The sequence below is a fragment of the Austrofundulus limnaeus genome, unplaced genomic scaffold, assembly GCF_001266775.1.
Source record: "Austrofundulus limnaeus strain Quisiro unplaced genomic scaffold, Austrofundulus_limnaeus-1.0 Scaffold1835, whole genome shotgun sequence".
In the NCBI taxonomy this organism is placed as follows: Eukaryota; Metazoa; Chordata; class Actinopteri; order Cyprinodontiformes; family Rivulidae; genus Austrofundulus; species Austrofundulus limnaeus.
In genome coordinates this window covers 17,164-32,075 of record NW_013954237.1, presented here as the reverse complement: position 1 = coordinate 32,075, position 14,912 = coordinate 17,164, and the positions used below count along the sequence as shown (strand labels likewise).

The following is a 14,912-nucleotide window of genomic DNA, read 5'->3' as shown; positions in this document are numbered from 1 at the left end:
AAGGAGACTTTAACTTTTACCAAAGTAATTTTTTGTAAGATGCTTTAAGACTTTTACTCAAGTAATATTCCTAAAGGAGACTTTAACTTTTACCAAAGTAATTTTTTGTAAGATGCTTTAAGACTTTTACTCAAGTAATATTCCTAAAGGAGACTTTAACTTTTACCAAAGTAATTTTTTGTAAGATGCTTTAAGACTTTTACTCAAGTAATATTCCTAAAGGAGACTTTAACTTTTACCAAAGTAATTTTTTGTAAGATGCTTTAAGACTTTTACTCAAGTAATATTCCTAAAGGAGACTTTAACTTTTACCAAAGTAATTTTTTGTAAGATGCTTGTACTTTTACTCAAGTATCATTTTGTGGTACTTTATACAACACTGGAAGAACAACCGTAACGATGGTGGATAGCTTAAGTGCTGTTTGTACTGCTCACCCTTTAGAAGCAACCCAATCTCATCCTCAGTTCAAACAAACATTTATGTATTTACCATTTTGGTTGCAACTATTTTCATGCGTCCCATTTGAAGCCCAGCATCAGTGTTGCCAGATGTAAAATAACTGTTTTTTCCCCTTCTTTTCTGTGCACATCTCATCAATCACAACACAAACATCATCTTACAACCTCCTTCCTCCAAGGAAGCAAACCCTAACTCAGCACAATTATTTAAGTCAAAATAGTAAAAGGCAGGAGTAAAAAAGACAATAGTTTGTAATTACCTTATCTGGCAACCCTCAGCTACAATCAACACTGATGTTTCAACAGACTGTTCCTGTCTGAACTGAGCCTCAACCTTATTGTTACTCTGTCTCATTGTAGTTGTTGGGTTTCTTTTCAGTGCATTCTCATTACCTGTATGGACACATGCTTGCGGCCTTTTGAGAGTGATATGCCAAATCTGGAGAGGAAGACCTGGGTACGCCAGCGGGGAGGTGGAAGGGAGGAGGCCTCTCTCTCCTCTGCTGCCCAGCCTCACTGTCCCTTTCATCTCTCTCCATTCCTTCGGACACGTGCAATACAGAGGGCAACTCTGARCTTTGAACTCTGAGAGTGCTCAGTAATTGGCTGCACTCGCTGCTGTAAAGGAGGCTCATCACAGATCTTGCCCCCTGTTTTTTTGTTTGTTTGTTTTTACCCCAGTGCTCCCAGTAGCCTTGTCTGTTGTGGTGTTGTGTTCCTGCTCTCCTTGTCTCAGCTGTGGGTTCTTGTCCTGGTTCTAAGAGACTCAGCGTGGAAAAGGCCAATCAGATCTTCCTGTGTTAGCAGAAGAGTGTGAAACGTGAAAAGATTTAAGAAGATGATGACGAGTTGTTAACTTGGGACCTGAAAATGCAGAAAACTTGTATAAATGGCAGATTCTTCTGCACATTACCATTCTACCGGTTATGCAAGGTATTCCTCATCTATCGTCTTTGTACATAAAATGAATAACTTATGTTTTTTATAGAAATATTATATATATGATATATATATATATATATATATATATTTGATGGTACAGTACCTTTGATGACACCCAAGGGAACTTTACAAAGATAAGAACAACACAAAAGAGAATCACGACACTAAAGCACAGAATAAGTAAGAAAAAAAAAACAGGTAGAAGTAGCCTAACCTGAGCAGGTGAGTTTTGACTCATAATTTAAAGCAGGACTATTCAACAGGTGGCCCATGGGCCACATCCGGCCTGCGAGTGACCAAAGTTCGGCCTGCCAATTGGTTCATTCATCTCTTAAGTCCAAATCCCCTGTTTTCTACTTTACTTACTGTGAGTTATTTTAGTTGAACATAGACATGTTTGATATCTACAGAAATGTCAGAATCCTGGCTAGAAGCTGGTAAAAACATTTCTATGAATATCTAAGACAGTTAAAACTACAAGCAATTGAAGATAAAACTATGAAAGTCAAAATAAAATTGGTTTAAAAAGTTGGCAAGTCAGAGCTTTCAAAATATTATTTGTGTTTAATAGGAGGCAGAATGTGTTTTTGATTTTGTTTTACTATCACTACATTTATTTCTTAGGGTTTTTTATGTTATATCCATGATTAAATGCAGCAAAATAAACTATTTCAAATCTTTGTAATACTTACTTTATTTACATGACTTTAATTGCTGGATGTTTGGCCCCTGTGCTGTTGGTCTGCATTAACTGTGGCCCTAGGAGCAATTTACTGTAGTTGAARAGCCCTGATTTAAAGGTGTACTAGAGTCAATAATGTGGATGTCTGGAGGAAAAGAGCTCCAGATATGGGAAGCTTGGTTTCCCAGTGTGCTGAGGTGGACAGAAAGCATGGTTAGATGGAAGGAAAAGAAAGAATGAAGAGAGCAGAAGGGGAAGACGATGTGCAGGGGATCAGATAGAAATACAGTTCCTTCTAAAAATTAGCATATTGTGATAAAGTTCATTATTTTCTGTAACGTACTGATAAACATTAAACTTACATATATTTCAGATTCATTGCACACCAACTGAGGTAGTTCAAGCCTTTTATTGTTTTAATATTGATGATTTTGGCAAAAAAGTAAAGAAAAACCAAAAACCCCATCTCAAACAATTAGCATATCATGCAAAGGTTCTCTAAACGACTTATGCCCCTTTTCCACTAGTGCCATTTTGTGTAGTGTCGGAATGGTTCGGTACGGTTCCAAGCCATTTCCATTAGGCCAGATCCAAGGAACCGGCACTTTTTTTAGTACCTACTTCATTGTGGTTCCAACCGGCCCCAGCTGACANTATATATGGAAAATACTATAATATTGCTGTACTGAACCCAATGCCCTGTATTCGATAGTGACTGTTCTCTTTCTTTCTCTTTCTCTCTGTGTTGGACCTTTGCGTGACTTTTTGCTGTGCGCCGTGTGTAACTTAGTGGTGGACAAGAAATGCTAAAGGAAGTGTGTGCTTCTACAAGGACTCTTCACAGGTTTATGGGTCCAAAATCTCTCTTCGCCTCTTCTTCTCCTGTTCCCTGCTCCTCCTCTAAAATCTTTTGACACGATGTAGCTGTTACTTCTCTTCCTCTTTCCGCCTCTATCGCCTTCTGTATGACACTATGTAGCCTAGAGAGAGAGAGAGCGATTTAGTACGAGTGTGAGTGTGTGTGAGTGAAAAAAAAAAAACTACCTTCTGGAGACTTGTAGAGGGGTTGTGTGTGAACGGACGACTCTGGCCATGTGACCATGACTTTGTGTGTGTGTTTGGGTGTGTGTGGGTGTGGACGGTAGTTTGAACACTGTAGCTCATTCATGTTGAGTTTAAACTTTTCGATTCTAACGGTAAATTGCTGCTCATTGTCAGCCAACGACATGCACACACGATACTGCTCTTATCGACAGACCGCTCTGTCACTTCCCATTTAGTTTCCATGGAGAGTGGCCAGCGAGCGAGTACATGCTCTTGGCTGACAAAACTCCTCATTCAACACAGCATATGAACCCGTGAACTTCTGGATGGCTGTACAATCTTGTTTTTTTTATTTATTTATTTATTTTCTAATTTTTTTCCAAGGTGTCTAAAAGGTGTAACGTGCTATGTGGCAGCTATGAGTACTGTGTCTTTATTCCAGGTGTGAAACAATGCTGACAAATCAAGATTTTATTATTTGGCTATCCAAAAAATTAAAAAAATGAAAGAATAGAAAGAAAAAGAAAAATGTACTGTATTTATGACACTATGTAGACATAAATAAAGCTGGTTTTTAAAGATTTTTGTGTTTTTTTAAGTGGTACTCCTTTACAAGATGGGTATATGTATAAAAGTTTTATTAATGCTTTAGAAATACATTATTTATGACAATGTAAACATGTTTATAGGCATTATAGAGCATTGTTCATAATGAAGCAGACTCACTATGTTGCAAAACATTTATATTATGGATTGTGAATTTAAATTGTTTATTAAATTTCTTTATTACTTATTTATTAGTTGTTTAAAAGGACACCCTTATTCTAAAGTTTTTTTATTGTTTTCGGCTCCAGACGTCATCAAAGAGTACTYAAAATGGTCTTTATTTGCAAGAATAAAAGAGAAAATATCATCTCCAAATACACAACAATCTGAGTTATAAAAGTCACAAAAATAAGTTAGCAAAGAATAAAAAATAAAATGGCAAAAGCACTCTGTAGAATAAAAAAAGGGAACGTATTTACAACACTGGCACTCAGAACGTGTTTAAATTAAGCAGATCTTGGTCAAAACTGCCGTGGTACATATTGGCCCCACAAATAAACTCATGTTTATAATCATAAAAACTCACACACAGAAAGAATGAAAGATGAGGGGAGTGTTTTTTTTTTGGGGGGGGGTGGTGGATTAAAAGGAAACATTAAATTAAGTTAGAACCAGGGTTTGTCATTTGTCTGTGGTTCTACTGTTTGAGATTAAGAGAGTCATTGCAGTATAGATGGGTTCATGCAMCAAAGTCTATGAATCTAGACTAAGAGTCTCTGATAGAGAGGTCTGGGTTGGATAAGGCAAATAAAAAAGGGAATAAGGCCTCAATGTGGAAGAAGGAATTCAGACCCCTATCAGTAGAGTTACATTTCTAATCAACCACAAATATTTGGCATAAGACAAAAACACTGAAATCAGTAGATGCTTAAAGAAAAACTAAGCTACCCTTATGGACTTGTTGTCAGCCTCCATTACAAACAGTCAGTTTGTCTTTTTGCTTGTAGCTTTCTTTGCACCTACATGGATGGTTCCACTGTTCCGAGGGTTTATTTGGGAATGTCTACGGGAAAGGCCACAGGTCCGTCAGCTGCAGAGATGCTGTCCACTATGGAGGTCAAGGCACGCATGTTGCCCTGCTCAGGAGACTCGGCAGCACTCAGGAGATCTGCAGAGAGAGAAAGAGAGGCTCACACAGTCAGTACCCGTCAGGCAGATCTAACCCACCGTCTGTTGAGGAAGAAGAGGACTCACCCTCGCTGCTGTAGCTCTGTGGGCACTGCTCGGGAGTGCTGCTCCACTCCGGGCTGCTGCAGCAGGTGCTGCTCGAACTGGGCTCGCTCGAGGATGACACCTGTTACCATAGAGACACACATACAGAAGTTGCTGTCACTCACTGTTATAGCACGACACAAATCCCCAAAACGTTACGCTGCACAGCACATCTCATAAATCTCATTAGAGATAAACTGTCAAAAAAGACACTTTTAAAATGTTTCATTTTTGTTTCTATTAGTAACACACAGTAATTTACACATAGGCTATATGCATATTTGTTTACCAATCTAAAATATGAAAATACATCATAATAAAGAAGCTTTTACCTTGAGGTAAATTATCAAAGTTCAATATCTCAGTTTAAAAAAAAAATTAAAAAAACCTTGTTTCAGCATCTTTTTAGGACATTACATAAAATCAATATCATCTTCCATCATTACTGTTCTGTCAGACTTACTCTGGGTTGGGTTGGACTGGGTCGGTACAGCAGTCCCTGTTGTCCAATCTCGGTGTCCTGCTGGTTGAGGGAGGACACCAGGGCTTGTAGTCTTTCTATATACTGTATGGCGCTCCGCAAAATCTCAACCTTGGGCAGCCTTTGGTTGGGGTTCATCAAGGTGCTCCTCTTCAGAGCATCGAAGGCCTCGTTCACCTTCTTGAGACGTCTCTTCTCCCTCAGTGTGGCCGCTCTCCGACGGTCCATGGTCACGGTCTTCCTTTTACACAGCTTACAGGCCCAGGGTAGGCACTGACCCGGGCAGTGGGGCTCAGACTGAGGTGACAGGCTGGATGGAGAAGCTTTTTCCTCGGTACCTGCCACTCCGACGCCAACACCGCCAGGCAGACTCCCACACAAACCCATCATGGAGTTTCTGTCCTGGTAGCCACCTTGATCATATGCCCCAGGCAGGCGTGAGGGGAAGTAGCTGTCTCCTCCTTCAAAGAAGCGCTGGTCAGGGAAGAAGTAAGGGTTGGTCTCAAAGAGCTCCATGTTGGACTGTATGTTGTGGTTGTATGGAGATGGAGGGAAATCCTTGCGTCGTTTGGAACTGCTCTTCTGAAGGCGGCTTTCAATCCTGTCTCTGAGGCGTGTGTTAGCGTGCACGTTTGTGTGCCTGTCCTCCTCCTGGCCAGTTAGCAGTGAGTGGAAGACGTGTGGAGAACAACTGGTGTGGAGCAACTGTAGGCTGGCATTTAAACCCCTCAGCCTTCTGCAGGATCACAGGGTTAAATTTAGCACGAGCCCTAAGAAACCTGACACGACGTTTAGCTGTTGCTGCACATCTACGCTTCACATCTCTGTTGGGCCATGCTCTCTAGGGCTTTATGGCCCATTCATGTGTTTATGTGCCCTTCTGTGGGTTTGTGTGCTTGTGTCTGTCTTAAGAAGCCAGGACCTGATCAGGTTGCTGCCGAATTGGAAGATATAGCGTCAGATCAAAGATGTCCGTTCTAAATGAGCTAATCCCTGGCTTGTGTACTCCTTCATGACACTGCACATACTCTGCCATGGGGGGTGGGGGAGGCAGTGTAGTGGTTTTGAGGCAGCTGTCACCTCTATTAGGAACCAATAATATGTAGTGTCAAGAAGATGTTTGAGTCCGTAGCTTGTATGCTTAAAACTATCACTAAAGGCAATGCCAGATTCAAAACAATTATCAGAATGAAAGGTAAGTGTGGAAAATCAAAGCGGACATCAACGCTGGTGCCAACATTCTTGAGTATTGCGTCTGCATTCATATACCCTTACATTCCTTCCAACATGATTGCACTGTGTGATGCAAGTAGCCATCTGAGCCTCACCCCTAGCTGAACCAGGCAGGCCTGTACAGGCATGTTCAGCACAACGCTATGCGGACTCTGGCTCGCGTTAGTCACAGAAATCAAGGGAGAGCAGCGACACAACTATCTAGACTGTCCTGGCCTCCTCCAGACAGCTAGCTACCAACGGGTGTTAATCCCTCCAGGACATGTCTCGCCTCATTGCTCACCAGCTAATTCTGACTGCCTTCCGCTAACATAAAAGTGTGGCTAAAACATACACTTCTGTCAACGGAGAAGTAGCATGGAACAATTGGCACGGTTTGAGAAGTGTTCCACTTTTTTGTGTCCTATATCACTGTACATCTATCACAGCCCTATGGAGGAAATATTTGCTGGCAGTAGAATCTCTATCTTTTGAGGCCACACACAGTGTTTAAACTCTGTCTTGAGTGGTGCATAAATCAAAGATAAAAATACAAGTAAAGCCACATAGCCTTTAATAGAAAGTCTTTTAATTTCTAAAAGACAGAATGAGGTAAAAGTTAACCCATGAAACTCTTACAAAGGGTTATTTTTACAACAGACAGAAAGATTAATTCAAGCATCAAGATAAAAACTAACAAATTTATAATCTTATTGTTAATGACTGTAATACATCCAACCCCACTTTATCCTGCTCAGGGTCACAGTGGGGCCGAAGCCGGACTCAGTTGTCAGTGAGTTAGAGGTCGAGCAGACCCCAAACTGATTCTCAGTCTGTTACTGGATCAACTCAGAGAGATGAGTCAAACAATATCCTCACGCTTAACATGCATGCTTTTGGAGGGGAATAAAATAATACACAGGTACGTTCTGGAGATGCTAACTTCACACAAGAGGTACTGAAACACTGTTAGTCAAACTAACCTTTTGCCATGAGGCTCGCTTTTTTGAAAGTCATAAACTTTGAGTTTTTCTGACTACAGAAAAAGTTCAGCATACAGTTTGTAATCTGCACACATTTTAAAAGCAATTTTTCAAAAGTGAGTTAGGCTAAATGTCACCTGTAACCAGAGTTTTATTAATACTCAGAGATTTATATAGGGTCTGAAGAAGCAAGTATAGTTTTTGACATGGCATTTCCAAAGGCAAACCTTGCTTATTTCAGCAAGTTAAGACCAAACAGGATGGTAATCAAACAGTCTGGTTGCACATTAGGCCTGCCTGCTGACCTGACCTTGAAAACATTTGACACACCATGAAAAAAACAGATCCCAAAGGACACCTTAAACTGGTGTGCACCTTAAATCCTCTATCAACAAAACATGAATAAGTATTCTACATTTAAAACTACAGTCAATTTGTCCCAGTCACATTCCAAAAAAAATAAAATAAAGATTGATGTAAGAAAGTGACAAAAGTGTTATAGTTGCTTGTAATTATTTTGTTGCTGGAATAGCATTTTAAATGTGTGCGTATTTTTGTTATCTTAGCATGCCCGTTGAAATATGTTGCTTTCATAGATTTGAACAGAGCTCCTGTGTTGATTCCTATTTGATTCAGGTTTTACATAATAAACCAACTTATTAAATATAAAAATATATTTAAAAAAACGAGGTGGATCACACATCTTTTCATTCAAATCTTTCTGCCTGACTGTCATTGTTTGTTTTTGTTCTAAGCGTAAGTTCAACCCCTTACTTAGGAATGTTGTTTATGCTTGAATGATTGTTTGTTTTAAGAACAAAATTTAAATGCTTTTTAATATATATATTTAAAGACAAATTTTCTAAAGTTTTTGAAATTTCAAAACTTTATTGGGAAAAAGTGATGATTTTATACTATTTAGTGTTCTAGCTCCAGGGTCATTCAGGTTCAAGAGATTTGTGGGGCAGCTAAATAGAACCTATCTTTTAAATTCCTCTAATTAATCTTATTTAGGTTTTTTTTATTAATATTGTTTATATTAATTTGTAGCAAATTACAAAAGAGTGTGAAATAATTTGTCTCAGTTGTTGTAATGACAGAACTTTTCTGGATGGTTGCAGTCCAGTCTTGAGGGTTTGAGCCCAGATTTGAAGCCAAGTGTGCAGTTGGAGTTTGGCACGAGGCAACCGTGGACTGTCAGGTTAGTCTGTGATGGATCGTCACTGATGGTGGAGGGAGTACAAAGACCCCTGTGTTGGACTCAGGAGTACAGCAGGGAGGGGGGTCTGCAGTGTGTCAGAGTCACTCATAACCCTCCATCCTCTTAAGCCATTGTCAGCAGAACTGGAGAACTTGTGTGTGCGTGTGTGTGCATGTGTACGTGGCATCAGAGACACATTTGTTTGAGAAGTAGGTTCCTCTCAGCATTTTGAAGTGAGCACTTGAGGGGCAGCAGATAAGAAATCAAGTGTTACTGTAACTTATTTACAAATATGAACTATCTAAACTTTCAGTCAAATTAAAATGAGAACACATTGAATTTTTTTTTCTTAGGTCACAAGTGAGGRCATTAAAATAATTTTATTAGGCTTTAGATTCTAATAATTTCTCTCAACCTTTAAGGATAATTTTCAAGTTCAAAATCAAAGAGGCCAAATTATTTAGATGCAAGTGTGTGTGTGTGTGCGTCTCCTAAGGGATTGTGCTGTCACTGGCAGCACTCCTCCACTTCTCCTCAGTGACAAGCGGCAGCACATTGCAGGACAGCTGAGCCTGGGGGGGTAGTGGATGAGAGGGGAGGGGTTCAGGCCCCCCGACTTCAGGTTAGCTTCAAGATCATCCCTGACCTGAAGAACCGCCATCCGAGTGCTGTCGGAAAATCTCACGTATGAAAGATGAGAGTAACATAACAACGGAGGAAGAGTGTTAATCAAAGGTGGATGAAGTGGGACATCCGTGCAGCAGGATCATGTAACAGAGAGAGAATACATAAACAGATGATCTGATCTCATTTTAACATGGTTTGTTTCACATTTTGGGGGCCATTTAACTTCTTAGTTCTGAGAAATAAATCATGTAGCATGAAACTATTTTAAATAATTGTTTAAAGAAAGTTACTTGAGTTTCTTTTTAGAAATGTATTCCTAAAAAAAAGTCCTTTTGTAATAAAATCACCTGAAAAAATTACATTTGGACCATCTTTTTTATTATTATTATTTTGCACTTGCTCTTTGACAAATTCTACATTTTAAGGGTTCAGACAGTGTGTAAAAAAATTGAGATTTTCTACAACCACAAATATGGGACCAGTTTAAAAATATAAATTATCAGAAGGGACATTTTGAGTCCACTTGTTCTCCCAGAAGACAAATGGAGAAAATACTGCCTAAGTGCCAAAAGAGGCCATTTCAGTCTAGCTCTCACCATCCTCATACAAAAAATAATAATAACAAACAAACAAACAAACAAATAAATAAATAAATAAATAAATAAATAAATAAAAGGCAGAAATTTCGTAACGACTCTTTTGGAAAGGTGACTTTTGACACATCTGCTTGAAAGAATAATCAGATAAAAACACTTGTAATAAAATTAAATGAATGTTGGCTTCATGTTGTCAAGTAAAACAAAGCAAACATTTTAATTTAAATGGATTTTCCTCACTCTGCTGCTGTCTTTAGTCACTCTCATGTTTTGTGTAATTACTTCGATCAATAATGTGTTTTCTTTGACTCTGTTCCAGAAGAAAATATACCTGGACCAGTCCTCTGTGTTTGTCTGTGTCTCTTTCCTGTCCCCCCAAACCCAGCCTGGTTCTGCTGGAGGTTTCTTCCTGTTAAGGGGGAGTTTTTCCTCTCCCCTGCTGCCTGTGTGCTGCTCAGGATGGGAGACTGTGACGAAGTAAAGATTTGGTGCAGTCTGCTGGCTTCTTCTTTAGATTTATTGGTTTATTTTTGTTTTGTTTTTTTTGTACAGTGCCCTGAGACAACAATTGTTGTGATTGGTGCTACATAAATAAAACTGAATTGAATTGAACTGAGGTAACAACATATATGTTTAAATTCAGTTCATGGCCATTCCACCTCATAATTTGTCATGTAAAATCTCCAATTCACTGTGTTTTCACCAGCTACTGTCACTGCAGCCCAGTTGTACTGATCATCACTTTGAACTAGAAAGCCCCTTTAATGGGAATGTTCAGAATTCAAGATGGCAGCTACTCACCACAACTCAACAGTGAGTAAAAATCTTACTTTTTTAATTTAAATAGTATTTCTGTACAATTGATTTCACATTTAGCCAATCATGCATAGTTCTTTACAGTGTTTATAAGAGGATGTGTTAAATGCTGTTTCTATGCATGAAATACCAAGTAGAGCTCAGTTATTGTTTGTTAGCGGTGCTCAGTAAAGCGATAAGAAAAAGGTCATGACGTTTCATGTTTAGTTGAAGCTAAATACAAAACATCAAAGTTTATTACAACTGGCCCTTTGAGGGCCATCATAATCCTCCTGTGGCCTTACGTGAAAAGACATTTGTGTTCTACTTTTATTTGTTTATTCATGTGTCACATTTTACATTTGCTGACTACATTAGTACCCAGTTACATTAAAGTGCCTGTGACATGCTTWTCCTTCAGATACAAAAAGTCAAATAAACTTGGCATACCACACATTATTTTACCCATTTGGACACATAACTGACCTGTTTTCTTTTAAACTTGTGTAGTGGTCACCTTGAGTGAAATAATCAAGAAAAATGTCTTGTGACCACAGGCCTCAGATGGGCCCTTTAAAGAGACAGAAACCTATTCCAGTAAAACTGAATTTAGGCTACAACAGGTCACCTTAACTTGTAAAAGAGACATTCTCTTTTTCTTAATCAGATAATAAACAGAATAATCTTCTTTTTATTTGATTTATTTTTATCTTAACTAAGAATTATTACGCATTTTGTTAATCATGAAACAATGTTTATCAAGTTACAGGAGAAAAGAGGACAGATGTCTTTTATCCCTCAATGTAATTCAGCTATGTATGGGTTTTTCTGTGGAAATACCTTACTTAACTAAACTATTCCTCATGGTTTAAGTTTTGATGAAACACTGGTGTTTATTTGTCTGAATCATATTGCAAAATTTTTTGAGTTTGAACTAATCATTCTTTCAGTCATTATTTTTAAAGAGTTTTTGTTTTTGTTTCTGAACTACACAGATTACAATAATGTGTGTTTAAAGAGAAGTTGGCGCCTTGGCAACTACTAAACTAACATTTTTCTCTTATCTGTGTACTAACTTATTGACTGAGGGCAGAACCAAATACCTCTTCTTTAGTAACTAACAGTTTCTGCCTGATAGTCAGAAGGCGATGGACACCCTTCCACCCAAACAACTAACAGCTGGGTTCTCCAAACAAAGAACCAGAGCATGGGGCTGTGTTGGTTCTACCCTTATTGCCAACGGGGAACTTCATGGCCAAGCTCACACCACTCCTTGGTGTGACCCAAAACAAGAGCTTTAAGCTCACAAAGCAACTTTGTCTTAGCTTCCTGTGGGAAGCGGGTTTTTATTCTGAAGACCAAGACCCAGTGGGCATATCCGCCGTGGGTACGGGGTGGGACATGTCCCCGCCACTCCCCCCCACCACACACACACACACACACACACATACACACACTTTTTTCAGCTGAAGCAGAAAAATAGACCTTTAAAAAATGTGTCCCCCCCACTTTTAAGATGGTGATTACACCCTCTCCTGTGGCTAACGTGGATTAAGATGGCGCTGAAAGCCTGGACGATCCAAGCGAGTAAAGAACTGGGAAGTTGCCTTGCTCACAGTTCGACCTCCCTTACTGCCTGAATCATGACTCGACAGTCATTTCACAGGTAACGTTGGCTTTATTACTAAGTGTTGCAGGTCTGACGGACACCGAGAGAAGGATGCCTTGCCTCTGGTTTCCCACATTTTTTAAAGATAAAAGTTGGGAAAGCTAACATCTTACTTTCCTCCTGTCATTTAAACTACCTGCCTTGCCAACCTAAGTTAAGTGCCACAAATGTTTTGGTTTAAGCTTGTTTTACTGATTCTATTTTTAGTGCTGGATTGATAAATAACTGAGCTCGAAGTGTGCTTGTTGTTGATTCTAATCTTCTGATAGGAAATTAATTGTCACCAATAAGTGTACGGTAGTGATTTTGTTTGATTGTGTAAAGAAAGGATCGAATTTATTGATGGATCAATCAAAATTCACTGAGCTAGTCTCTCAGTGTTTTTTGCACGGAAGAGATACTTACCGAAAATAAGAGATCCTTGCTAAATAATTACCTTTTAACTTTGTTATAAGGAAGGTAAGGTCAAACCCTTARACTTGGCTTGGCAAAAGGGAAACAGGAGGTGACATCAAAGGGGAACTCCTTTAACAAAAAGAACTCACTGGTCTTTGTTCATTGAAACGTTATGATTTGAACTCTCACTTTTTTTTCTTTGTTTGTTTCTGTCTGATAACGACTCAAAATAATCTAAAACAGATTCCTCTCCAGAGTCTGGGCTGTTGAGCATTTTAGCTTAGCTCTGTTTTCATGCAGACGTTCCCCTTTGACATCACTTCCTGTTTCTTCACATGCAAATATCTCAACAACTGTTCATCTCAGCAGCATGAAAATTATTTAGTAATGTGTTCTCAGTGTTATCTTTCCAAAAATGCATTTGTATTATTACAAAAATTTTGATGTCACACTTTTGATGGCACTTTAAGATCATTGGAAAACACAAGATTTACAATCTAAAAGGATATTTGGTGCCTTTTTTGTGAATCTTTTCTTTTTGCCTCATTAACTTCTAGCTTTTTTAGTGTACTTCAAGCTGAACACTAAGAACTGAGTTATTTAATTATTTTTAAAAGAAAAAGAAGCAGAAAGTTATTGTCCAGCATTAAAACCAAACATTACGAAATCTCACATCTGAGCCCAGACTGCAAGGTGCGTAACTGTTCCAGAAAATACAGTATTATTCTGCTTGAAAGGTGCAGCAAAATTATGTACTTCTGGGAGAGGATATGGTCACCATAGTGACAGCAACAGATGCCCAAGTCTGTRGTCTCGGATACCGATTCTCCACTTTCGCCGTGATAACAGCACATCCATCACTGAACCCCTGAAATCAGATCCTCCTGATTGGAGTAATTTTAGGGCAGTTTCACGTCATCAGTGACAGATTACAAAATACTTAAATCAGTTCAATGAAAGTGAAACAAGTTAAATATTCTAAAGAAAAATAAATTGAGTCACGTGAACTAAACATCCTGCTGTGCCTTCACTGTTTCTGCTGTGTAATGAGCCTTACATAAGCTGCAGCGCTGAGCAATTTGACTGATGTCTGGAGGCGATGTGACACTACTACTGCCTGGCCAATCACCAGGAGAATACTTCCATTCATTACAGTTCAGAATGAAGTGCCCCACCTGTGTTTTCACAGGGCTCTGGAGGCCCGGAGAAAGCTTTCTAAGTCAAGAGGAGGCGCAGGGGTGAGGGGGGACAGTAGTTCTGCTGCCCAGCCACGCTGCTACTCACTGGGCCTTTTATCGCAGCGTAATCCCCTACAACAAACAGAATGGCCGGCATGTGCACATGCAGCTGTCGCAGTCTTAGTGCAAGTGGTGTCAAGTTAAATCAGAGGAATGGACTGAGGCCTCCGAGCCATCCGCTGCCCTTCCCTTCACTGGCATCCCGCTCCACACGAGGCACAGTATACCCACTTCCCACTGACATGCTTCACAACACAAAGTATGTTACTTATTCACTGTGAATAACCAGATTATTTACATCACATACTGTATATATTTTCCAGGACCTCTGGCTGGCATCGCATGCATGAAAACAAAGAGGACCAATGTGTTTGAGAGTTTTCATTTCACCTCAGTTTACTTTATTCATATGGTGCCAAGTCATAACAGAAGTCATCTCAGGGCACTGTACAAAAAGCCCAAACTCTATCAAATTACACTCAGTCCAGTTCAGTATAAAGCAGACCAAGATTCCAGAGTTGTAAAGTAACTAAGTACAAATACTTTGTTACTGTACTTAAGTAGAATTTTTGGCTATCTGTACTTTACTTCAGTAATTATTTTTCAGCCTACTTTTTACTTCTACTTCTTACATTTTCACACAATTATCTGTACTTTCTACTCCTTAAATTTAAAAAGGCCACAAGTAGAAAGTCTTTACTTTTATTTATTTTTGCATGATTTTATTCCAGCGTGTTATTGTAAAAAAAAAAAAAAAAAAAAAAAAAAA

At 39.0% G+C, this 14,912-nt stretch overlaps 2 protein-coding genes across 2 annotated transcripts in view; one reads left to right on the top strand and one right to left on the bottom strand.

The window, feature by feature from the left end:
• The window catches only part of LOC106536471 (liprin-alpha-4), a gene marked incomplete at its 5' end in the record, with an annotated part of 6,992 nt that extends 5,505 nt beyond the window's left edge, over positions 1–1,487 (top strand). Inside the window, 1 exon segment of the mRNA XM_014033762.1 lies at positions 839–1,487.
• Positions 1,488–3,992: 2,505 nt separating this feature from the next.
• Positions 3,993–6,117, bottom strand: myog (myogenin). Its single transcript, XM_014033761.1, has 3 exons — positions 5,409–6,117; positions 4,928–5,027; positions 3,993–4,841 (listed from the first exon to the last, which is right to left on the bottom strand). The coding sequence occupies exons 1-3, from the start codon at positions 5,940–5,942 to the stop codon at positions 4,723–4,725; spliced, it is 753 nt and encodes a 250-aa protein (XP_013889215.1). The 5' UTR covers positions 5,943–6,117; the 3' UTR covers positions 3,993–4,722.
• Positions 6,118–14,912: the final 8,795 nt, after the last annotated feature.

Bases quoted from the DNA above. Each gene is read 5' to 3' on its own strand.
- myog (XM_014033761.1), bottom strand. From the start codon at position 5,942: ATGGAGCTCTTTGAGACCAACCCTTACTTCTTCCCTGACCAGCGCTTC. The intron at 5,028-5,408 runs GTAAGTCTGACA...CTATGGTAACAG, and splicing joins CCAGTCCAACCCAACCCAGA to GTGTCATCCTCGAGCGAGCC. The intron at 4,842-4,927 runs GTGAGTCCTCTT...CTCTCTCTGCAG, and splicing joins ACAGAGCTACAGCAGCGAGG to ATCTCCTGAGTGCTGCCGAG.